This window comes from Vanellus vanellus (assembly GCF_965231255.1).
Source record: "Vanellus vanellus genome assembly, chromosome: Z".
NCBI lineage: Eukaryota > Metazoa > Chordata > Aves > Charadriiformes > Charadriidae > Vanellus > Vanellus vanellus.
Genome location: NC_138908.1, coordinates 78,584,329 through 78,609,140, shown reverse-complemented (window position 1 = coordinate 78,609,140; position 24,812 = coordinate 78,584,329). Strand labels below are relative to the sequence as shown.

Here is a 24,812-nt window from a genome sequence, read left to right as displayed (position 1 = left end):
GTTTAAAAGGGCAGAGAAGTTATAATGCATTTGGTTGGGTGCTTGGATCTTTGAATCCTGTTCTACTGCTTTATAGCAGTCAAAAAAGTTAGCTAAATATTTAATAGGAATCAAGATACTATGTTGTATCTCAGTGGAAAAATGTATTTCTTTGCTGGCCTATGAAATGTGAAAGCATATGGACTGGATGGGTCTTAATGGCACTGATGCAGCCTGTGAAACAACAGAGTGCTTCTCTGAAGAGGATGAAACAGAGATGAGAGAGTGGTGAGGGCAGAGTTAGAGGCAAGCTGGGCAGGGACAGTGCAAGGAGATCGCACAGATATATAGTGAGATGTGGAGAGCCGGGTCTGGCCATGGTTTCCACCTTGCTCCTACCCCTGGTGCCATAGTGAGCTGCCCCAACTGCGTGTGGTACCTGGGGCCCTCAGCACCCAGCAGGCCCAGGGGCCATCTCTCCCCATCCCTGCTGCAAACCCACTCAATCCTGTGATGATGGCAACCTTCTGTCAGGCACATTACAGATGCTGTCTCTGATTTAGCAGCATCAGACAGCTTGGGGATTTGGATGTGAGCCGGCCTGCCGTGTGTGTCTGCTTTCCCTGCACATGGAGCGGAGAACTTCGTATTTTGTCTGTAAATTGGAAATCTTGCTCAATGAGCACAGTCAGAATTGAAACCGAGAGCTGTGAATTCCAATTGGTTAAATACCCCTGAGCTTTGCTGGCCTCTGGCACCCATCACTCAGCTGCATGCTGTGTTTGACACAGGAACACAAGCACCGACTGGACAAACAGGTGAGATTCTAATTCTCTTCGGCCGTTAACATACCAGCCTAATAAATACAGTGGGAAGTGCTGTGAGGGGAATAAGCAAGCAGATTCCTGGTGACACACTGTACAAAGCAGAGCATCCGAATCCCAGCAGGAAGAAAACAAACTGAAAGTAGGGCCAGCCTTATCCAGTGCTATTTATAACTGAGCTCTGCTTCCTCCAGATAAATCCTAGACTCTGAAGCATGAGTGATGCACAGGCCCCAGGCTGGGCCTTTGCCTTGCATCAGTGGTGCTCCCGTGGCCATTCTCTCTGCTCAGCTCCGTGCTGAGTCCCTCCAGGTATCACCAAATGTGCTCTTTGGTAGGAGAAGTCTTGCTACCCTTTTCCTGCACCCCAAATTCATGGGTGGTGTGTGAAGGCTGATTCTTTGCTCCTGTCTGCTGATCTTGTGCCCTTGAGTTCATTGGTCCTCAAGAGACGATGCCTGGTGCTGTAAGTCTCAGGAAAATGCCATCAAGGTGGAGGGCACTTGATATAGCTGTGGGAGAGAAGTAATTTTCAGAAGAGGAGCATTTATGGGGCTAAATATGACATGAGAGTGTATTTTACAGTGTGCCCTCATTGCTGGCGAACACATCTAATTCTTTCCACTCGAATATCAGGAAGCTTTCAAGGACTTTGGGGGAGAAAACCCCAGTAAAGCTTGTAGTAAAGCTTGCAAGTAGCCATATGATGCTAGAATGAGAGAAGGCATTTGTACATTTTTTAGATGGAAAGTTTCTGCTGTTGCTTGTAGCAGAAGCAACCATCTTCCACCAAATAAGCCTGGTATTTGCTAGTACCCATGAATAAAGCCATCAGCCAGCCTCATGCCCATGAGGCAGGTGACTGATGGCCTGCAGCTGAGGGCTGCTCCAGGAGCACACAGGCATTGCTGTACTGTGTCTTCTCTTCTAGGGTGTTTTGAGATGCTTTTGGTTGTCATAGAAGTAGGCTGAAGAATTCTTCTTGCTGCATCCTTGCTTGGTGAGATATGGTCCTACCAAGCTGGCTGCCTTGGACCTGCCTAACTTCTTTGTAAATGAAGCAGTTGCTTTTGTTTCAGTACCTATCTACTGTTACCAAGCCTGTCAGCCACCCTGACCCTCCTAACCAGCGTGTTTAGTATCAGAAAAGCTGTGTTACACAAAAAGACAGTAGATAAAGTCAGGAGACATCTGAGTAAATCCCTACTTTGCTTCAGATAGGATGGCAGGGAGTACCTTAGGTCAGAGTTGCTCATTAAAGATGTAAGAGAGATGAAGGAAGCCCAAACTGACTGGAAGGCATTGGGATCTTCGAACATTTTGACATTCATCAGCTGTCTAAACCATTTCCTCTCTAATGCAAACAGTACAGCCAAGTATTTAAATATTACTGGCTCACCTTTAGGAAGAGTTAGTCCTTGCAGACCTTATCTCTTTGATGGGTTCTGTCGTGGACACAAGTTTACTTCCCAAGCACATTGATCCATTCTGTCATGTTGCATGATTTTACAGTAGAACGTCAACAAATTTTTCTACAAAGGACAGAATAGCACTGAGAACCGTCTTTTGCTTAGCAGCTCCCTTATCTGCAGATTACTGAGACATACGTAACAGTCATAACCAAAGCATTTGCATTTAAAAGAAAACCCAGATTTTAAGGTAGGAACATTTTTCAATGAATTTATTTTTAAGTTTTTAAATATGTATGTAAATCAAAGTAAATTTTATTTATATCTCTCCATTGGCTTTTACTCACACTCAAAAGACTTGTCTGCTATACAAAGTAGACTCATCTTTTGCAGTGAATAAAGCAGTCACAGTGTGGTTGAACGTGACATGCAGTAAACTCGTGAGAGGTGAGACTGAATTTAAAATCAGACTGAACCTTCCTTTCTAGAACTGGGGAACTCTTCATGAATCACAGAAATGAGAACTGGCAAAGGCCTTGAGAGTGTCTTCTTCCCATCATGCCATCACAGATGTTGTGATATCATTCCTGAAATGCTTTCTTGAAAATGAGATTGAGCAGTCTAGCTGTCTTCACCAATACTGACAGACTAGAGTTATTACACACTATGCCTTACACAGTACACGCCTCTTAATACATGTGAAAAGGTTTTCCATAATTCCCCCACCCCTCCAGCAGTATCACTTTGCTGATTCCTGCACCAGCCTCTGATCCTTTTCTGCACTACTGTCACTTAGTCAGAAATTCTTTAATTTTGACATGGTCATATGCTTTCTTCTTCCTGTCTGTGTCCCTCTGCATTTCTCTTTATCACATTTCACCTTATTGTTTTCAGACTATGTCTCCAGTTTGTCAAGATAACTTTGAGTCCTGATCCTAACAGAATCCTCGGTCTCTAAACTATGCCACCTGCAAATATTCTGTGTATTTTGCAATCCACTATGCAACTCACTAATGAAAATAATGAATAGAACTGGACCCAGGACAGTCCCTGTGGGAACCCTCTAGAGATGTTCTCCCAAGTGGTCAGGAAATCACTGATTATAACTCTTGAAAATTCATTTTCAATCACTTATCCACTTCATATTAATTCTATCTAGACCTTTTCTTAGCTTGCTTCTGAAAACATCACAGGGAGTATGCCAAGAACCTTATAAAATTAAAGGAGAATCACAGCTACTCCTTGCCTGTAAACCTTTAGACCCATTACCCTGCCAAGGAAGGAAATATATTTTTTTTGACAAGATCTTTCCTTGACAAGCCCATATTCACTGTTCCTTATCTTCTTATCCTGTATGGATGACTTAGTACTTTGTTCCAGCTCTCAAAGTTCAGTGTTAGGCTGACTGATCCACAGTCCTTTAACCTGTCCTTCAAGACAGGTTTTGTTATGGGCTTCCTGGGGACATTTTTGCCCTGTCCCTATCCTCTAGGACCTCTCCTGCCTTCTAGTTTTCATAGATAATTGCTAATGATTCCAAGATTGCTTCAGCTGCTCCCTTAAGCACCCTAGGCAGAATTTCTTCAGGCCTTGCAGAGTTGGATATATATGTCTTATCTCAGCATTCTGACCTGTGCTCCTCGAAGTTAATTTTGTTAAATGTCTAGTTACAGTCTATCTTTCTCTATAGCACTGAAAGAAGAAAGGCCTTAATACTTGTGCTTTACCTGTGGTTCATCATGGGTCCTGCCTTCCTCTTTGGAAACAATAAATGGGGTCTAAAGACGCAGAAGCTCAGATGAACCTTTCTGGGATATATGATTTTGGCTCCATGCAGGCACCAGCCTTCTGGCCTGAAAAGTTACTTTGCCCTCAAAAGAGAGTCTCCAACTTTTTTCCCATGTAGGCACCTCAGGCACCAGCAGAAAGGTGATAGTGTCCCCCAGATCATGAGGGTTGTTTTTCTCCGTGAGGCTTCTGGATGTGCAAAGGCTCTCGAGTCTGACAGTGGCAGCCCATCTCTCCCCATACGGCAGGCCTGATTATTCCTCTTTGGGGCAGCCACTCCTCTTCAGTTGTGGCTGGATTCATCCATTCACTGTGCTTTTACCAGCACTGTTTCTAAAGCTCAGGGATGTGGATGGGGACAGGGACTAAACTTTCATAGCAGGGCTTCTAAGAACAAAATCAAGGATATCTTCTGTGACATTGTTGACCAAAACTCTTATTTTTTTGGAGATCTTTCATTCTTGCTAGATGTTCCACAGCAGAAATGCTCTCTGCTTCCCAGTGTAATAGATAGGAATGGTAAAAAGCCCTGATAAAACCAGCAATCTCTTTTTCTGAGCATGCACCACAGGGCAGGAGCCCTTTATGCTGTACCCTGCCATCCTGGCTCCAAGATGGGCATGCTGGTCACCCCATGGTTCAGGCTCCCCTCATTGAGGGACCAACTGGGGCTTACCATGGCTTCTCCCTGCCTGCCTGCCTGCCCGGGTTTACCTTTGGCAGGAAGCCCAGACCCATACACAGCCAGGGCATAGACAAATCTTCTCCTGCCACAGTGCAGGAGGCCAAAGTGTAATCAGGACCCAGGAGCTCCTTCTCCCCTGTGTATAGACTTAGCCAAAGAGGCTGACTGGGCTGTTTTGACCTAAATCTTGGAGTAAGCAGCCTACTGTATTCAGTTATCACAATTCTTTAAAATCTTCGTTATTGCCTTGAGTCAAAGTGAGTCATCTGGATTTAGCTCACCCTTTGCCTTTATCCCAACTAACCATGGTGAGCAGTGAAGCTGTCTTCCTTCTTCCCACCTCCACATAGGAAAACTTGCACCACTGTCCAAGTTAGTACTGAAGACCCCAGACACTGCCCTGCTTCTCACCTCTAAAACTTGCTCTGCCTGTCTCTTGCTGCATAAAGACTGACACTGGAGTTACTTTGCATGTGAGTGAAGTAGCCTGTGCTTTCTAGATGACCGAGTGAATAATTTTGGGGGGTCTCTTGTGACTGATTGCAGGAGAGCAGCCTTTTTTTTTTTTGCATATCCTCCTCCAGGTGCCTGGCCCTGGCTTCACTTCTGGTAGCAAGGCCCACTTATTGTGCCAGGCTGGGGTGCATGGTAAGCAGCAAACGAAGAATAGCCGGCAATGTCCTTGATGGAGGGCATCTGGGGACTTTGTTATAGAAGCACTACTTTGTCTCAGCAGCAAGGAGGGACAAACTATTTGCTCCAGCAAAACAGAAAGTCAGCGGACTCAGGATGAGCTGCCTGCCTTAGGAGACTTTCACCACAGCAGATCCCTTGGGCAAACAGCAGAGGCAAGTGACACAGGGAGGGGAATAAACAAAAAAATGGCAATTTGTCATTGACAGGAGGAGAATGTGAAAGATTTCTTCTCTGCTGGTAATGACTTGATGTTTCCAGATGATGTTCTGCTGAAAGTCGCTGGCAGGAACCAACAAGAAGCACATTTGGAGGTGACAGAGGGAAGAAACGAGAACTGCTTCTTAGATCAAATCAGAGACTGCTGTAGGCGAGTCCAGGAGAATATTCACACTAGAGCACAGGAGACATCAGGCTGGCTCCAGAAGATGTGTGCAGAGATCTAGTTAGAAAAGCAAAAGCTCAGCTTGAATTGAAATTGACCAGAGATGTCAAAAACTACAAGAAAGGGTTATTCAAGTATATAAGAAGCAAGCAGAAACAGAAGGAAAATATTGGCCCACTATTAAACAGGAGAGGTCAGTTAATCACCAATAATGCTGAAAAGGCAGAAGTTCTACCAACACTTTCTTCACCTCTGTCTTTACCAGCACCGTTGGGCCCTGGGCCTTGGGAACAACAGTCCAGGTTGATGCAAACACAGACCCACCGTCAGGGGAAGAAGAGTTGGTATGTGAACTGTTACAGGAGCTTGACCCGTACAAATTGATGTGCCCTGACATTAATCACCCAAGGTCATTAAGAGACCTGGCTGACATCATTGCGAAGCCTCTCTCCGTAATCTTTGAGAAGTTGTGGAGATCAGGGGCAGAATACTGCCAGAATACTGGCAGAATACTGGCAGAAGGCCAATGTCACCCCCATCTACAAGAAGGGCTTAAAGGAGGATCCAGGAAATTATAGGCCCTTCAGTCTCACTTCAGTCCCTGGGAAAGTTATGGAATGAATCCTCCTGGGGGCTATCACAAGTCAAATGAAGTATGTGGTTGGGAAAAGCCAGCATGGATTCAGCAAGGGAATATATCATGCTTGACAAACCTGATCATCTACAACAAAGTAACCTGCTTGGCTGATGTGGGGCAAGCAGTGGACATTGTCTACCTGAATTTCTCCAAGGCTTTCAATACAGTTTCCCACAGCCTCCTCCTAGAGAAACTGATGCATTATGGTCTAAACAAGTGTTCTGTGCTGTGGGTGGGAACTGGCTGACAGGCCTCACCCAGAGGTGGGTGGTAAATAGCTCTTTTTCAAACTGGCAACCTGTCACAAGTGGGGTCCCCCAGGGATTGATATTGGGTCCAACGCTGTCTACTATCTTCATAAGTGATCTGGATGATGAAATCAAGTGTACCCTGGTGAAGTTTGCTGATGATACCAAACTGTGGGGGGAAGTGACCACTTCCTGCAGGAGACCTGGATAGGCTGGAAGAGTGGGCTAACAAGAACCTTATGAAGTTCAACAGGGACAAGTGTAAGGTCTTGCACCTGGGAAAACATAATCCAGGAGTGCAGCACAGGCTGGGATCTACCTGGCTGGGGAGCAGCTCTGTGGAAAGGGACCTGGGGGTCATGGTGGACAACAAATTCCATATGAGTGAACAGTGTGCTGCTGCAGCAAAGAAAGCCACCGGGATGCTGGGTTGCATCAGCCAGGGCATCACCAGCAGATATAAAGAAGTCATTATCCCACTCTACTCAGCACTTGTCAGGCCACTCCTGGAACACTGTGTTCAGTTTTGGTCCCTGCTGTCCAAAAAAGATGTGAACAGGCTGGAGAGGGTCCAGAGAAGGGCCACAAAGATGATGAGAGGACTGGGAAGCCTTCCATACGAGGAAAGGCTGAGAAAACTGGGTTTGTTCAGTCTGGGGAAAAGAAGGCTTAGGGGAGACCTTATCACCATGTTCCAGTATTTAAAGGGTGACTACACAGAAGATGGAGACTCCCTTTTTACAAGGAAAAGATGTGGGGTAGTGGGTACAAGTTACTCCTGGGGAGATTCTGATTAGACACAAGAGGAAATAATTGGAATAATCTCCCCAGGGAAGTTGTGGATTCCCCAACATTGGACACTTTTAATATTGAGATGGACAGGGTGCTGGGCCATCTTGTCTAGACTGTGCTTCTTCCAAGGAAGTTTGGACCAGATGATCCTTGAGGTCCTTTCCAACCTGGTATTCTATGATTCTGTGGCCTATGAAGCAATTTATTGTAGATTGGCTCTTCAGCATGAGCCCTCAGCATGATGCTCAGGCAGACTAAAAAACAGGATAGCAGTGGCACGGAGAAAGTATCCTCTACGCAGAACAAAGGTGCCCACTGTTTGACTACAATGTCCAGGTTTGGGTGGGTACTCCTGGTTGGAGTTTGGTTGGCCTCTGCAAGCATCTACAATGTGTTCATCTGGTGACCTAGGCCATTGTGTGATGGATGCAGCCAAACTGCATGCATGGGACCTTGTGCTCTTGCTAAATCACAGCACATGTTCAGCTCTTCTACCTTGAGAGAGCCCCAGAGCTCTGCTGCTGCTTTGCTCTGGCCCAGGTTTGTGCATAAAGACACTGGGGAAATGTGGTTTTGACAGTGGGTTTGTGTCTGTGCTTTGCTGCCAGGGCAGGCAAAGCTAGAGTGAGCTGAGGGCTTGTTCCCTTGCTGTGTTTGTGGTGGCTCAAGGACCAGATGTTTGCCAGTGGGAAGCCTTGAGTAAAAGTCTTCAGCCAGTGTGAGTGTAAGGAAAAGTGTCTGAATCTCCCTGCTTAGCCCTGTGTGCCCAAGCTATGAAAACATGGTGGCTGGGAGAGCCCAGAGGGGCTGGGAAGCACTTGTGCTCCTGTAAGGCAGAGCTGGGCTCCTGCAAGAGACTGTGGCCCCATTCAGCTATGGAGCCAAATGGGTGAACTCCCATAGCTGCCGGGCTGGGCAGAATGGCAGGCTCTCTGAGAGGGGTCCGTACAGCCACATCTAGAGCTCAGCAGTGAATTACAAAGAAACTCTTGAAGCATAGAAACAAGGACGTGTCTAAAGCTGAATATTAGAGAAAAGCACAAAGACAAATTAATACAGAGAAAGTTAAGGTGCAAAATGGGCTGTGATTATCCTGGTCATAAAAGGGAAGTGGAAAATATTTGGGAAGTATATCAGATGTTAAAGGAATGAAGAATGTAGGCTCATTACTGAAGCAAGCTTTCAGCTAATACTGAGTGGTATGGAAAAGGATGAAATATTTGATGTTGTATTGTTTAATCTTACAATAAGCATCTGAGACTGGCTGCTTAGTATGATGAATGTAACAAGAGACTGAAAGCAAGGGTCAGAATAGGGAAAGGGCACGTTAAAGAATATTTAGATGAGACAGGTTCATGCTCATCAGCAAGATCTGCTTAAACATACCCTGTAGTACTTAATGAACTAGCCAGAGCAATTGCAAATCATTAACAAGCATTTTAGGGAGTTTTGGGGCTACATTTATCCTGTATTTTAAGCAGAGGCTGGTGTTTATGTGCAAGCCCTTTTATAGCACCTGAGCGGATTGAGTACCTTGACTCAGAGGCAGGGTTGGGGTGTGCTCTAGTGCATGAATGAAGGGAAGCATCACTCTGCTGTTGCCTATGGGCTCACATACATTCGCATACCTGTGATGTGGGCAGACTGGAATAGTGGTAGATATAAAATGTGCTGTCATCAATCCCGAAACACTTTTCAGGGATTCTCTAGAGCCGATGTCTGGCAGAAGAGGTTTCTGCAGGTGCTTTCCTCAAAGGGAGCATCCTTGCATGCGGGAGGGACGGTGGCATGAACAGGGTACCACAGCCCAGAGACCAGTATCTGGACAATTCACCCAGGCTAGAGGCATCCTAAGCCAGCCACAGGGACACGCAAAGTGTGGTTGATATAGCACAGCAGTGCACCAGGCTGCACTCTGGCTTGTAGGACAAGCATGGCCATGGAAAGGAGAAAAGGTCTTGAAGTGCTGGAAGAAGTGAAAGAGTATCCAGAGAAAAATGGTAGGATTGGACATAGGGAATTACTGACCAGCCAGATGAATTTCAATGACTGGAAAAACACTGGAACAAATGGTAAAACCGTTTGTAAATGTCTAGATAATAAGGTGATTCAGAGAAGCCGACATGGATTTGTCCGGAATAAATTGTCAAGCCAGTATAATTTCTTCTTTTTCTTTTGTTTTAGAGAAATGGGCCTCATGAAGAAGGGGGAGGCAGTCAAGCTTATCACCTCTATCTATCTTGACTTAACTAAGCTTTTGATCCAGGCTCACACAGTGACATTCTTATAACCACAGCAGAGAAATATGAATCGGGTAAAATCATCATAAAGAGGCTGCTCGGGTGGCTCAGGCAGTGTGCTCAAAGAGCCGTTATACAAAGCTTGCTGTCATACTCCGAAGACGCTTCAAGCAAGACCCTCCAGCTGTCAGTCCTGATCTCTTTTAGTCAATACTTTCATTAACAACTCCAATTACAGTATAGGGAACCCCCCTTGGGAGGACAAGGCACTTTGCAGAACATGATTATGTTCAAAACGATCTTGATAAATTGGAAGAAAGGCCCAAAATCAATGTGATGAAGTCCAATAAAGAGAAGAGCAAATACTATGTTTAGAAAGAGGAAATTAAATGCACAGATATGAAACAGGGGATGACTGGTTAGGCAGCAGGGTGCCAGAAGGGGAGAGTATAGCAGATCACCGCCCAGTGGTCAGCAATGCAATACTGTTGCGCAAAGACATGTGTCATTCTGATTTATTAGCAGGAATATAAGATAGGGGAGGTTGTAACTCCTGTCTGCTAGTGCCTAGGGGTGGCCCTGTACCATGTGTTTGCAGCTGTAGAGAAAGGCTGAAAGAGAAGAAAAGGAATGGTGAAGGCTTGGGGAGTAGAACCTGGAAGCAACAGTTGAAGCAATTGGTTTTATTGGGTTGGGAAAAAGAGAGAGGACACAGCAACCTTTCCTTACCCATTTGAAGACTGTTACAGAAGGGGGAATAAACTGTTATTCTCTGTGTCCACTGGGGAGATGGAAAGGAGTAATTGGCTTGATTTGTGATAAAGGAATTTTCCTGTATAAGGCCAAGTAAGCACTGACATATTTACAGGGAAGTTGTTCAGTGCCTGTTGTTGGAGACTTGTGAGAACAGCCTATGTGAGTGGTCACCAACGGCAGGGTTATGTCTGATCCTGCCTCAGAGCAGAATGGATATCATTTTTGGGTCCCTCCAAACCCTGTGTTGCCATGATGGCTTTGCTGAGGACTGTACTGATTGCCAAGTTGGACTGAAAGGAATTTGTCTCCAGGTCATATCAGCAGGGACTTTCCTCAGCAGCCCAAGGAGTTATTTGCTTGCTGGAGTCATCTGAGTGTCTCACGCATCTCACTTGGCCAGTTCGTGTAAGGGTCACCTGGGGAATTGATAATGCGTTTGTCTTTCCTCTCCCTGTGGCAGACTTTATTCAGTTTTTTAGGCGTTGAATGACCAAAATGCTCTTATTTCATTTAGGGCAGGTGACAGCAGGGATGTGGTACTCCAGTGCTGGCAAAGGGCTCCTTGAAGGATAATTAATAGAAAGGGAAGGAATTGCTCATTAGTCTATGAGCATGTGTTGCATGTGGCACCCCACAGTTGAGCTTTGGCAAGCCGAGGACCAGCCGGAGCGATTTGTGTTTGCAGTAGCAGATGTCACCTTTCAAAAAGGGCAGGCAAATCCTGCCCGTGGCTGCCTGCAAAGTGCTCAAGGCAGGCTTATGGCCCGGGATGATTTTGACCAACTGTATTTTGTGTGTGTGAGAGACTAACAGCCTCTGTGCCGTGAGAACTGATCAAGCATTATTTCTTTTGTAGGAATGGCATCAGAAACATGGGGATTTTCAAATCAGATTGGATAAATGGAGTAATCTCTTGCTGGACAGGAGCCATTACTGGCTGCCATAGACAAAGATGATAGTATTCCCTTGCTCGGAATTAATGTATTATTGCCCTGCTAACCTGCTGTACACACCTGGCAGTGAACATACAAGCTTCAATCTTTATTTTTCTATGAACAAATAGAGGTTTGAATAGTCTCAACTTCTTTATAAATAAACAGGCTTTAAAAGATAAAAGTTAAAAAGTGGTAGGCTCTTCTCACAGTAATGAGTTTCACACACTAATTTTGCACTGCAAAAATAGTCAGGTTAGAGATCACACTGGAAAAATAGCAGATCCTTGATTTTATTAGAGGTCCCATCACAATGAGGCACAGTAAATGACCTACTGCTTTATATTTACTTGTCTTCTTTCTGCTGTTCACACACACTTTCCTTTCTTATGTGGTTCTTTACTCTTACTGTAGCATAATTGAACTTCTGTTGTAAACTGTCTCATGCAGCCAAAATCCTATGTTGATTATCACATGCCTCAGGAAAGAATTAACTTCTTGCCACTACACACACAATTGCCTGGTTCTCTTGTCAAGTGCCCCACCCCGCACAGCACGGATACTGCTAATGACAGGAGGTTGTGCCACGTTCATGAGCCTCTGGGAGCAGAGAAAAGGCCAGTTCTGAGCAGATGCCCGATTTGATTGCAGTATCATGAAGGCTAATTACTCTAATAAGTGTTCATGGGATTCAGAGATCAGGAGAAAAAAGATCACAAACACTATTAATGTGTCAGAGGTGTTGAAGGAAAATTGAAAGTATTAAGTGCCAATTTCTGTTTTCTGAAATTCAGGCTAATGTCACTGAGAGCTGCTGACAACCATCTGAGGGCAAATGCTGATGCCCTTGAGGAACTGTGTTCAAGCTGTCTACAATATGTACCTAACTCAGGTAGTCTTGGCTGCTCTGAATGTAGGAGCAAGAGTACGCCAAGCAAATCAGCCTACTTGCTTTTTGGGGCTGTTGTTACACCTGTCTGTGTAATGGATGAAGAGAAGTAGTTGTGAGACCTGACGAGTACTGATAGTAGAAAACTTGAGTAGATCTCCATCAGAGAGAGGGTATTTGGAGTGGGCAAACCCTTGGGAAAAGCTCTTCGCTTGGGGAATGCTGAAAGGAATTGGTCTGGGAAAAAACATCATGAGGACATGATAGCACTTATGTTGTTGGTCACCTCCAGGCAAGTTTCCTGCAACATGTTAGCATAGACATGAGGACTCAGGAGTTGTGTCTGCATGGGTTGATTGGGGTGGGCTCTAGCCGCTGAGTCTTCACGCATGTATCTTCCACTAGTGTGATGGGCTGTCACTTGGCTCTAGCTCAAGTGCAAAATGCCTACACTGTACTTGGCAAGAGCAGAGCTGGGAGCTCGGCTGCAGCAGCCCCTGCACAGCTTGAGCAGAGCTCACTAATGAGTGCCTGGACATACGCTCTGGCAGGGGGCAAGCTGGGACTCTCCCTTCAGAGGGGGTCCGGACCAGCTCTGATCCTAGTGTGTGCATTGTGTCAGCAACCTGGATGGTGTCTCTAGACTTCAGGACGAGCCGTGCTGACTACAGTACAGGTATGTGTCACCTCCATTTGTCTTCCACATGCAGCTCAAGGCTTCAGGCTGCAGGCTTCAGATACTGGAGAGCCCCTTTTCTTGCAGTGTAGTCCTGTCCCAGTAGAGGACATCTGAACTGCTTGTGCTAGCTGTTCACAGGTTTAAATGGCAAAACTTTTGCAGTGTTTTCGTAGGAGATACTCTCTTGAGAAACAGCTTCCCCTACCCCAGGTGAAGTCAGTTTGCCTTAGAGGCAGGCTGGGAAGTGTGACTTTTTTTCTCAAATATTTGGGAAAGCAGACTGAAACGGAAGAATGTGAGTTAGAGAAGAGCTGTGTTGGACATGCAATTAAAAACATCTTATTGTCAGACAATTTTACAGAGGCATTTTAAAAAGCTCTGATTCGAAACATGATCCTTTTTCTGTGCCCAGTATGAGCATGTGTTTGTAACCAGTTGCCCCTGAACTCTGCATTTCTCACTTTGAATTAAATCTGTTCACTACACCAACACCTTCATCTGAAGCAACTGCTGGTGACCGTCATTGTCAGCAGTAGCTCATGATCCCAGGGAAATGTTCCTGGAATAGATATACCCAGCACATTTTGTGCATGATGGCCAGCCTTGGAAATCACCATTCTCCATATGTGCTGTTGAACCTGTCTTTTTCTCGTTAGCCATTTTATTCCGGGCCATATTGAATTACACCATTCCTTTAATGCCGGATAGCAGAAGTGGTTCCACTTGGAGACTTACAATTTCTCCTGTGCAAGGATGTTCAAAGGTATCTGCCACTCGAGACTCTTCAGCTGCGTCTTATGGACATGAAACTGGCATTTTGATGTATTCTCAGATAGATTCCTTTTATGATTTTTTTTTTCTTCCTCAGAATAGTGTGTTCTAGGTAGGAAACCTGTTCACTAGAGGATTAATTACTCTTTGATGAGTCTCTTGCTCCATGGAACTTCACAGTATAAACAATTTTACAAAATAGAATTAACACTGGTTTTCCCAAGGAAGTACCATCAGAATACCCAATCTGTGTGATTAAAGTATTGAGAATTCTGCTTGTTTTCTGAAATAGATACCAGATAAATAGCTGGTCATAGATATTTAGTAAAATCTAGGATAATCATGCTCATTTATCATGTTTATGGGATAATGTTTAGCGAAATGTATGTGCTGCACTGCTTGGACAGAAACAGATATACCTTTGAAAACCTCAGGAGAACCTGCTGAAGTGCTTGTCCCCATCCTGAACTGACAGATGCCCACAAGAGTGTGTGCTGACAGGCCCAGTGACAAGTCATCCTTTTCCCTTCAGTCTGATTGAATTCCCAGATCTGAAAATTGAGCGTTCTTAATGCTTTTGGTCTAACTGAAATGTCTCTTCTAAACTGTAAGCCATTTATCTGAGTTCTAATCTCTCCTGCTGAGCTGTCACAGTCAAAAGGCAAATCTCCTTACCAGGCAGACAGATGCTCTGAAGGTGTAGGGAGGATTTCAATTTTAATGGAGACATTTTAATCTCCCTGAAACAGAAGTGCCCCAAGGACCCATGTCACACGTTCTCTGCAAGGGCTTGTGTGCACCCCATGTAGGAACAGAAAGCTAATTTGAGGTTCTCTGTCTGAAGGGTAGCCATATGGCACTGCACTTGGAGTAATTAGCCAAATGGAGAAGGGTTAGTTTGGGCAGGGTCAGTGATGTACTCAGGTGTCTTGGGGACTTTTCTGCAGCACTGCTGGTGTTGTCTGGAGATGTCCTAGGGATCCCTGGGATGGTGTTGTGCTGCAGTGCAGAGCCCTGTGTAGCTCAGACACCTCACTAGGCCCATCCTTGATGGCAATACTCCTGTCGCTGCTGGAGGAAGATGGCTGTGGGTAGGTGCAGAGTCCCCAGGTGCTGGGCTCTGCCTGCTCTACAGCATACCTGCAGGGAATTGACTGATGGAAGTGCTGGGGGCACTTCTGAAACTGCCTGCAGCGGTAAGTGTGTTCATACATGCGATGCACCAGCATCAGGCATCTGGGGTGGAAGCCAGCTGCTTTTTCAGAGGGATTTCAGAAGATCCTTCTGAGGGCATGGGACTCTGTCCTGCTAATGCTGAGTGCCCTGTGCTGACTGGGACTGTCTTCTTGTTTTAAGGTCAAGTGGCAGAAGGATGACATGGACAACAATTTGAACTTCTTCTCTGTCTCTTCGGATGGGCGGATTGTTTCATGGACTTTAGTTAAGGTAAACAGTAGGTGGCCATTTTTTTTCCCAGTCAAGTTATAACCAATTGCCTCCAAAGTTCAGTGATGCATTAGTTTTATTTTTATTTATAATAAGCCAGGTTTGAAAAGAAGTGGTAGCAAAAGATTGCAGGTGCAGTCACAGCTGGGTCTGGGGCTCCATGATAAACTCTGAAGTGAGCAGAACCAGCCTACTCGTTGCTCAGGACCTAACCTTCACCCTGCCTGCACCTGTGGCACCCCATGAGTCTGAGTACGAGAGATTATTTTCCCACTTTGCAGCTGCAGAAATTCACGGAATCACGGAATTTTCAGAGTTGGAAGGGACCTCTAGAGATCATCTAGTCCAACTCCCCTGCTAAAGCAGGATTGCCCAGAGCACATTACTCAGGACTGCATCCAGGCGGGTCTTGAAAATCTCCAGAGAAGGGGACTCCACAGCCTCCCTGGGCAGCCTGTGCCAGTGCTCTGTCACCTGAACCGTAAAGAAGTTTTTCCGTCTATTTGAACGGAACTTCCTGTGTTCTAACTTGTGCCCATTACCCCTCGTCCTGTCACTGGGAACCAAAAAAATTAAAAACATTTTTCCTTTTTTTTTTATAAAAAAAATTATTAAATTTTGAGAGGGGCGAAGCCTTATTGAAAGGGGGCTGGACGTTGCTCTGAAACTTTCCTTGTCCCAGGAGGGTCACTGGGAGACAGAGCAGAATAATCTTTCTTCCGCAGCTTCAAGACTCCCACTCCCAAAATGCTCCCCTGCAGACTGCAATTCAGAATGGAAGAGGGAAGGTGCAAATTTCTCCCCTTGTGGCCAAAGTAGCACAGGGTAAGCTCGCAGTTGCAGTGGGATGGCAACATGCAATCATATGGGCAGAGGGTTTCCCCTTGCCATGACATTACCAGCTCACACTCAAGACAACCTTTGCTAACTTGTTTGCATGCCCTGCCTTTGATCATTTTTTATTTTGGAGTAAGTACGTTGATAGAAACTTAACATTAATGTCCCTAAATGACCCTTAGATTTATGTCTCTGAATCTCAACATGTGCTTTTTCTGTCAGCTATTTAATTTTACATCTTGAAGATTTCAAAATCTTTTACTTAAAAAATAATTGAATTGGCCTAAATATGAGTTTGAAGCTGCTCTCCCATTATTCCCCAGCAAGCAAAGAAATTTCTTTACATCCTTGGATGCTTGTTTTTTCAACCTGTTATACAAAACTGCTCAAGGCTTGTCTGTTCTGTAAATTTCAGGCCTTGCTTCTATGGGCAGGGACTCATGTCTAACATTATATGTGAATCTTAGTCTCATGTTTGCTTCAGAAATGGGAACCTCTTCTAATGAACAGGGTAGCCACATGCAGATGTCATTGATTATTAAGTTCATTTTTATAAAATCCTCCAGGTTCATACAAGCAGCTTTAGATACAAAAATCCCTCCTTCAAAAGTGTCGCAAGTCCTTCTCCCAAAAGAATTCTCAGAGCTCCCTAGACAGGGACAGACTAACATTGTCCCAGCACTCAGCTCCTGTTTTATCCCCTGTATAGAAATACCCATAAGATTTATATCGAAGTGGGTAATACATGCCTACAGCTAAACACATCTTGTTGAGGTTACTTGGCAGGTTACACCTATCAGATGAGCCTCAGTAACTGAGTGTGCTTATCCCACTTCACTTAGGAGGCAAGAAACACTCATTTAAGCCTCTTACTTCAGAGAAATACCACAACTGGGACACCCTAAGAGTCTGCAGGTGAACTCTGATGGCAACATTTTCATGATTAGTCTGTGCTTAACTGTGTTCCTATATCATAAGCTATTTTTTTTTTCTGTCCCTTGAGCATGTAGATATACCTACTTAAGCATCCTTGGTATGACTTCTAAGACATAGATCCTCTTAGCACAGTGTCATTTCTACTTATTCCTTGCACTTCTCTTATAAACGTGGCCACACCCATGTGAAAAGCACTGTTTTAAGGTTTTTTTCAGGTGACATTACCTCTGAAATTGCAAGAGCTGGTATGTACTTAGCAGGCAGGGGTGGAAAACAGCAAAGTTTTAGGTGCTGTCTAGTTTCTTTTTTTGGACAGAGATTCAACAGGGAAAGGAAAAACAAAATGAAAAGGGCATTTTGTTACAATCTGTGGGTTTGTACCCAGCAAAGACAAATGGACAATCTGCCTGAATCCAGTGTTACAAAAGAGCTATCTCTGAGTTTTACTTAGAATAAAATTTAAGAGACTCCAGAGGTTTTCTATTCTGCAAATCCATAGTGCAAATAGGGAATAAATGAAAGAGAGCTTCGTTAATCTTTTTGACAGGACTATCCAGAAGTAAAGCTTCTTCAAACACTGATAGCTGTTTGACACTTCCAAAGCTGGGAGCAGAAAGTGAGTAAATTCATTCTTACTTTCAGCTGGATATTTGGCAAGCCACACTCAAAATTTGGATATAAGAGCTGTCAAATGTTAGCTAGGGACAGTTAATCTGCTTTGACCATAGGGTTGACTCTTTTAGATCCAGACAAACTTTATGAAACAGCACGTGAACCATGTGTGCTTAGGCTATCGTCTTGGCTTGGTTTGGGGTCATCATGAAGGTGTAAAATGGCGAGGAAGGATGCAGGAAATCTGCAGCTGGGTGACTCCCACCTTAGGTGCACACATTTCTTATCAAAAAGGAGAGCTGTCAGAGCCACGGACAAGGAATCAATTGTGGTGTAGCCTGCTTCTTAGGCTGATCCTCAGCAAGCCCAGGTTTGTTTAGTAGCCATAGTTCACCCTTCCTATTTGACCTAGAGCTAAATTACTGAACAGCTCCGGGCCTCCTTCATCACTTGAGGCTCATAACAACTAAAGGGAAACAGGCAGCTGCAAGGCCTATTTCACTAATGCTTACAAAGTGCTTTACAATTGTTAGGCAGAAGCAACATATTATTGTTCAGTATTCCTGGAAGGCCAAACTGTTGACAGTCTGTTTACCCAGAGGAATATGTGAATGACTCTGGCAACAAACAGCCCCAGGAACAGATGCATTTTCCAGACTGCAAAGCTGAGTACAAAATAAAAGCAACACAACAGGGAAGTCTGTACAAGTAGGATCCTTTGTGAAGGTGAGAGGCTACAGAAGCTGTCCACAGAAGCTTCAGCCAGGTGGACATGCTGGAAGGCATCATCAGAGAAAGGCTGAAGAAAGGTGTGTGCTTTAGAGAGAAGGTCTCGTGCTTTCCCTTTCCACTAGAACAGTGGGTAAATGTGCTAGCACATCTATGGGCCTGCCCAGATCACATTTCTGACCTCTGTTAGACACACCGGGCGTATCAACATGATCAGCTGCAGGCAGCTCCAAAGCTGCTCTTCAGACCAGGCTCATGTCACCACCAGCTTGGACATGGTAGATGCTTTCTGGAGAGCAGGCAGACCTGTGAGCCTGAGCAGAGGCAAGTGTCTGCTTAGCGTGTTCTGACTGTGCTCCCATCAGCCCATCAGCACTCCTGTTTGGGTGGGCAGCGAGCAGCACATGGAGTATGCTCTGTTCCTCAATGCTCTAGGCACTGTTCTTTCCAATTCTTGTATACATACACCAGCGTATATGGCCTCTTTCTTGCATCACTACTGCTTTTGCCCACTGAATCCACGTGCTGCAAGAAGAGTCACTAACAGAAAGTAGGACTCTGCAGGCTGCAGTCCTGTTTCTTGCTGCTCAGTTACTGCCATCAATTGTCCAGGGCACATGGGTATGCAGGAGTGCAAATTAGTGAGAAGGAAGTACATTATTTTATGGCTTTTGAGCTTTCTTAGTACTTCTGTAAATTTGTTCCCCCAAAACATGATTAAAATGTCTTACAAAACACTGTCTCTCCTGAACTGCAGTACTGAACAGATGCTCACAAGGTCTTTTCCCACCTTCCCTAACATGCAGTTCCCTGGGACTGACTTTGCCAGGCAAACTCTTTTTCCACCTGAGTCCTGCTCTGGGCTTAGAGAAGCTCCAACTACAGCTTGATTCACTGAGCTAAGAAGTTATGTTTTGTTCTCACAGTACTCCAGTGGGAAATCTGCAGATTCATGAAAACATCCAGTCCTCAGCCCACACTGCTCACTAATTTAATCTTTAGTTCTTTGTTCTTTTTATCAGCCCCAGGGTATTCTTATATTCACAACCAACTCCATTCTGCAGTGGTATTTTAATTCCCAGAGCTAGTCTAAGAATGGATCTTTGCCCTCTCATCATTTCCTCATGCTCACCCACTTTGTGTCTATTTTCATCCATCTTCTGACTCCCACCTTGACTGTAAACTCTTTGGGACACAGCCTTTTTGCCCTGTGTTCATACAGCACTTGGCACAGCAGTATCGTCACTCACAATGAGAGCTCTTTAGAGCTCTGCTGGTAACAGCAATATTGGGCACTCTTCCCCTGGGAGAGCTGCTTACTACATGTTGTTGTTATTTGAACCTCAGAGCCCATGAGGTTGTGAGTATTGGGATCTGAAGCTGCTCTGGGGATAACAGGAAGATGGTAAGAAGCAAAGACTGGCAAGGTGGTAAGTTACTATTCATTAGTGTGGGTTTTAGTTAGCTCCCCGATAATATGCAATACCCATCTTAAACTATTCAGGGTGATTTCACTTAACACAATGATTTAAGCTGACAGAGTCAACCTCCACTCAGAAATGTTGCCCCAAAACCCAAAGCTTTCCAGGTCAGCTGCATGTGTCTGGGTGATGATGTACGAGTGGGTCTCAGTTCCAGTGCACCAAAGCATCAGTTTCCTGGAGGTTTTACATAAAACAGCATGTTATCAAGTTGCCAACTGTGGGCATGAAACATTAAGCAACTTTTGGACAGCTTTTTAAAATTCCTCCATAACATTTGCCATTTCAAAGTACTGAATGTCTCTGTATTGTTGCTGTAAAGCCTGTTATTCATGTGGAATCTCCTCTGCCTGCAGAATGAGCTGGTTCATACAGATGTCATCAAGCTGTCAGCAGAGGGAACAACAATGCAGGGGCCAGAGGGGCTGCAGCTGCAAACGCTTGGTAGGAGCCCAAGTCCTTGCCATGCTGATTAATTACTGACACAAAGCCTCTAATCAGGCATTCCGGGGAACTAAATTGGGAGTGGGATGTTGAGATGGAAAGGAGTTAAAGAAGGGTTACGCCTCCTTGCTTTGATCTTGTAGTAGGTCAAAGTCTGTATGGAGCAGTGGCCACTAATTGGGTCCAGTTTTGTGGTTACATCTTGCCTTTACTTGCAGAAAGAGATGAACATTAATTCAAAAAATGTCCGTTTTACTGGATATCCCAATACGGACAAGGCATAGGCATTACCCATATTTGTCAAAACAAGTCAGTTTTGTTTTTCCTACTAGGCATTGATTTGGACTGGCCAAATCAAGACGAAAAGCAACCTTTGCCCTTTCCTGGGTGCACAGGTTGTCCAGCCAGTGGAGTGATGTGCCTCATCAGGTTTTGGCTCTCTAAAAGCACATCATCTATTCTGAGTTACTGTTAGGCTCCTTCAATTCAAGGTGGAAACAGTGCAGTCCTTCTAGGCTGAATTCCCTCACCCTGACCATCCTGTGTTTGAGATAGGATGGGATGAGTAAGCTCTTGAGGTCCTGGGCTACAGAGGGAGCCTTGAGGTATCCTCTAATCATCCTGCTGCACCTGCTTTTGGCTGTGAAGCTGTGGCCTAGGTTTGGAGAAGGAACTTGCTCTGCATTTAAGGACTGCTGTGTTTTTAGCCTAGTGGCTGCTGAACAATTTGTTTGTGAGAAGGTTTGCATTGCCACATAGGTTGCAAGAGACTAGGTGAAGCAGTACACTGCAGAACTCCCAGGGTCTTTGGGATTCTTTGTTACTGTTACTGGGAAAGGGATTTTCAAAGACTTGTCTTGAATATTTAACAATCTATTTAAATGTTAAAAATGCAGACAGTATTACAGGGTTGAAATGACCTTAACAATTCCTTTGAGGACTACATTTGTTAACGTTTAAGACATAACGTTTAAGACAGCTGCCTTTGCAGAAAGCTCACTGTAACTATGCGATTCTGAGCTTGTCTGCTTGTTCCTGTTTCTCGCTGATGATTGCTGTGGGTGTCCCTGCTGGTCAACAGCCCCAGGTTGCTCTGGCACTCAGCAGACATCCTGTCTTCTTCTCGAGGACCCTGCTGTAATTTTCTTTCACCACAACATAAATTGGCTTTCTTGCATGATGTTGCATCTGCCTCAGGAGCAGAAGCCACAAAATTTCAAGGAGTCACATCCTGTTGTGGTTGACACCTATTTTAAACACAGTTCAAAATGTTGCTCGATTCAGGGCTTTTGAAGTTAAGAGGATCCTTCTGCACCTGGCAGAAGATTTCTTCTCAAATCACATCCTTTGCTATTGGCTTTACTGAAGAGAGCCTGCTAAATGGCTTCTGAGCTAAGGATGAAAAGGGCACAGGGAGGCATGATGTGGTGGGCTCTTTTATGCATGGGAAACCTTTTATATTTTTGTGAATACTAAACAAACAGAAAAGATCTGTTCTTCCCCAGTAGGAGCCAGGCCTGGTTCTCACGATGTTTACATTTGCACCAGGCATTTTAAATTCTTACCAAAGTAAATCCCAGGCCAATCTGTTCTTCCAGTTCCCTTCCAGTTCTTCCAGTTCCCTTTTCCCTTTCTCTGTGTTGGCTTTTCTAATTGTAGGTCTTGGGGACAGGTATAGCTTGGAAAGTGTTTGTAGAAGGGGTGGCTCTAATGTCTTTTGGGAGCTCTTGGCTAATAAATCACTTCTGAAAATGCTGGCAATGTGTGTGCACCATAGGCAGGTAGCGTGTGCTGGCCAGATGAACCAATTCTCTGTCTGACAGACCTTTCTTATATTAACAGGCTGTGGGACATCGTTTGATTTTCACAAAAAGATAGACTATTTGTTTCTCGTTGGTACTGAAGAGGGAAAGATCTATAAGGTAAGAATGGTTTCTTTGTCCCTTGTTTTACATCCCCTGACCTGTGCTTTTCTTTCAGGTTCATCATCTTAACTGTTTGCTCAGGCAGTAACAAAGTACGACTTCAGAGCCTGGTCCTGCCCTTGCATCCCTGTGGTGAGCCTGAGATCAGCACAGAGCCACAGAGGGTCGCAGGGAGCTCTCTGCACAGACCCAATTAAGACCTTATTCTGCAGAAACATTTCTCATGCAAACTGCATCCCAGAATGCTTTGCAGATTGCAGCTGTGCAAGTGAGGTGCTAACTATGATCAGAGCAGAAGTTAAAAGGCATTGATCCTCTGTCCTCCTGACTATGGGGAAATGGCAGGAAAAATCTCATCTCTTTTCCTTCTTAGACCTGTCATCCCATGAGCAGTGAGGCTAATGAAGCCTTATTTCCTATGAATTGGTGTCCCACAGCTTTTCCCTTCCACAATTACATCCCAGATCCTTTCCCCAGTCCCACTTTTTCCTTGCCCTCCTATCTACAGTTCCTCATGATCTAGTCTAATGCTTCCTCCCTCTGATCACCCCCTTGCTGTCCCCAGCTCAATGATCCCACCTCTATGCTATAACCCTTGATTCCTGCAGACATTGCTGGCTACCTTCTCTCCAATGCCCTCCTGCAGCCTGACGCCTTGGTGTCCAGGGCCAGCTGGTGTGGTGAGGGCAGCAGCCAAGCTTTGCTTGCCCTTCCTGGGGTGGGGGCACTGCCCAGATGTTTGCACTCTACAGCTATCCCTTTTTATGTAATGTGTAAGACCTTAATATTACCAAGTCCCACATTTTCAGCTTTGGCTGAAATTGCCAGTGAGGTCAAAAGTTGTTTGGGAGGAGAGACAAGCAGACAGCAGGACACAGACACTGTGTTTTCTTAGGGAATCAAGCTAAAAATAGGAAGTTTTGAGCTCTGCTGTATTTAGCCTTGAAAATAAAGCCAGCACTTACTCATATAACTTTTGTTTGCAGCACATTCCTCCTAGCTGGCTCTGGGACATTGTTAGTATTGTAGTCACAGCCCTTCAGTGTGGGGGGTGGACCATCAGCAGGAGGCTGACATGCAGAGCAGATCCATCCAGCCATCAATAGAGGATGCTGTGAGCTTCTTCCCCATGTCCTGCCTGCAAAAGCGAAACAAAATAGCTTATAAATGCTTAAAGGGGGGGGGGGGGGGGGCAGGTGGATGGAAACAGTCTTTTTTCAGTGATGCCCAGTGATAGGACAAGAGGTAACGGGCACAGAATTGAACATAGCAAATTCCATCTAATCATGAGGAGGAACTTTACTTTGAGGGTGGCAGAGCACTGGCACAGGCTGCCCAGAGAGGTTGTGGAGTCTCCCACTCTGGAGATATTCAAAACATGCCTGGATGCCGTCCTGTGCAACTGCTGTAGGTGACCCCGCTCTGGCAGGGGGGTTGGACTAGATGATCTCCAGAGGTCCCTTCCAACCCTGATCATTCCATGATTCTGTGAAAAAGAACCCAAAGGAAATGGCATTTTGAAATCAATATAAATCATTTAGTCAAGACAAACTTAACAAATATGTATCCCTTCCAGAGGGATGATTCTGATTGAAATCTCTCCCTCTGCCAGGCAGTATCTAGGGAGGATTTCTGAGTAGGGCTCACTTGCATTGGACAAGACAGGTGTGGAAGGGAGGTGGAAGGAGTAGGGGGGGGTGTTCTGATGGGTGATGAGCAGTGAGGTAGATGCAATGTCTTTTTGTTGATGCTTTCAGGATACAAAGCATCTGTTCAGTCACAGGCAGATGTTCTGAGTTGGCTGGTCACCCATGGGAGTTGGTATCCTGGGTATTGTACTCCAAATAGTTTGAGTACTGTTGTGTTGAGCCTTGATCAAAAGACAGTAGGGAACCACATGTTTTAAATTCCTCTATGCTTAGGTGAGTGGTGGATATCAGTGAATATGATAGTCGATGTCAGTGTTTGGTGGGGGCCATCAGTTACCCTTCAGTAGAACTGTTAAGGCTGATCTCCTGGCTGAGTTACATAGCAAAGGAAATCCTTCCTGGAGGAGTACTGAATAGGAACGGAATTTGGCTGCATTTGCATTGACAAAGCTGTAGGTATTCCTGCCTTGGATGATCTTCGGTGAAACTAGAACTAGGATGGGGTTTTAACATAAGGAGTGATCCCAGCCATGAAGCCACACAGATATTTTAACCACTTCTTGGGTGGAGAAATGCAGAGAGCTACTGTTATACAGGATCTTCTCTTTTATTGGTGCCAAGGCTGATTTCAAGGTTACTGGTAACCAACAAAACGTTCCTGCATTGGTAAGCCTTAGCAAAAAGTGGGACCACTCTCACTTTGTGCAACACTGCCTTATAAAGCTCAGGAAGAGCTTAAAGACAGGAAGAGGCAATCTTCCATCAGATTGTATGGGCTAACACAGGGAAGAGAAATCTTGTGTGGAGCACAAGCAGGACTCCATAGTATCCACAAAAACAGGGGGAAGAGTGCTTGCATCACACCCTTAGCATCCTCTGCGAGTTTGCTAGAAGTTTCAAAAGTTTGGGGATCAAACTTGGGGATCTGCTACTCCAGACATTTCTTAAAGGCTACCACACACCTTCATCACACCCTGTATCAAAACACCGCATGTCTGAACCCATTACTGGAGCTACCTGTGGACTGCCCCCAGCGCCTTGCTCCA

At 45.0% G+C, this 24,812-nt stretch overlaps 1 protein-coding gene across 1 annotated transcript in view; it reads left to right on the top strand.

The window, feature by feature from the left end:
- DNAI1 (dynein axonemal intermediate chain 1) overlaps positions 1 to 24,812 on the top strand; it is a gene marked incomplete at both ends in the record, with an annotated part of 159,602 nt that overhangs the window by 81,079 nt on the left and 53,711 nt on the right. Inside the window, 3 exons of the mRNA XM_082497836.1 lie at positions 15,064 to 15,153; positions 20,105 to 20,192; positions 22,035 to 22,114. Coding sequence (XP_082353962.1) covers positions 15,064 to 15,153; positions 20,105 to 20,192; positions 22,035 to 22,114 — 258 coding nt within the window. The remainder of the gene's footprint in view (positions 1 to 15,063; positions 15,154 to 20,104; positions 20,193 to 22,034; positions 22,115 to 24,812) is intronic.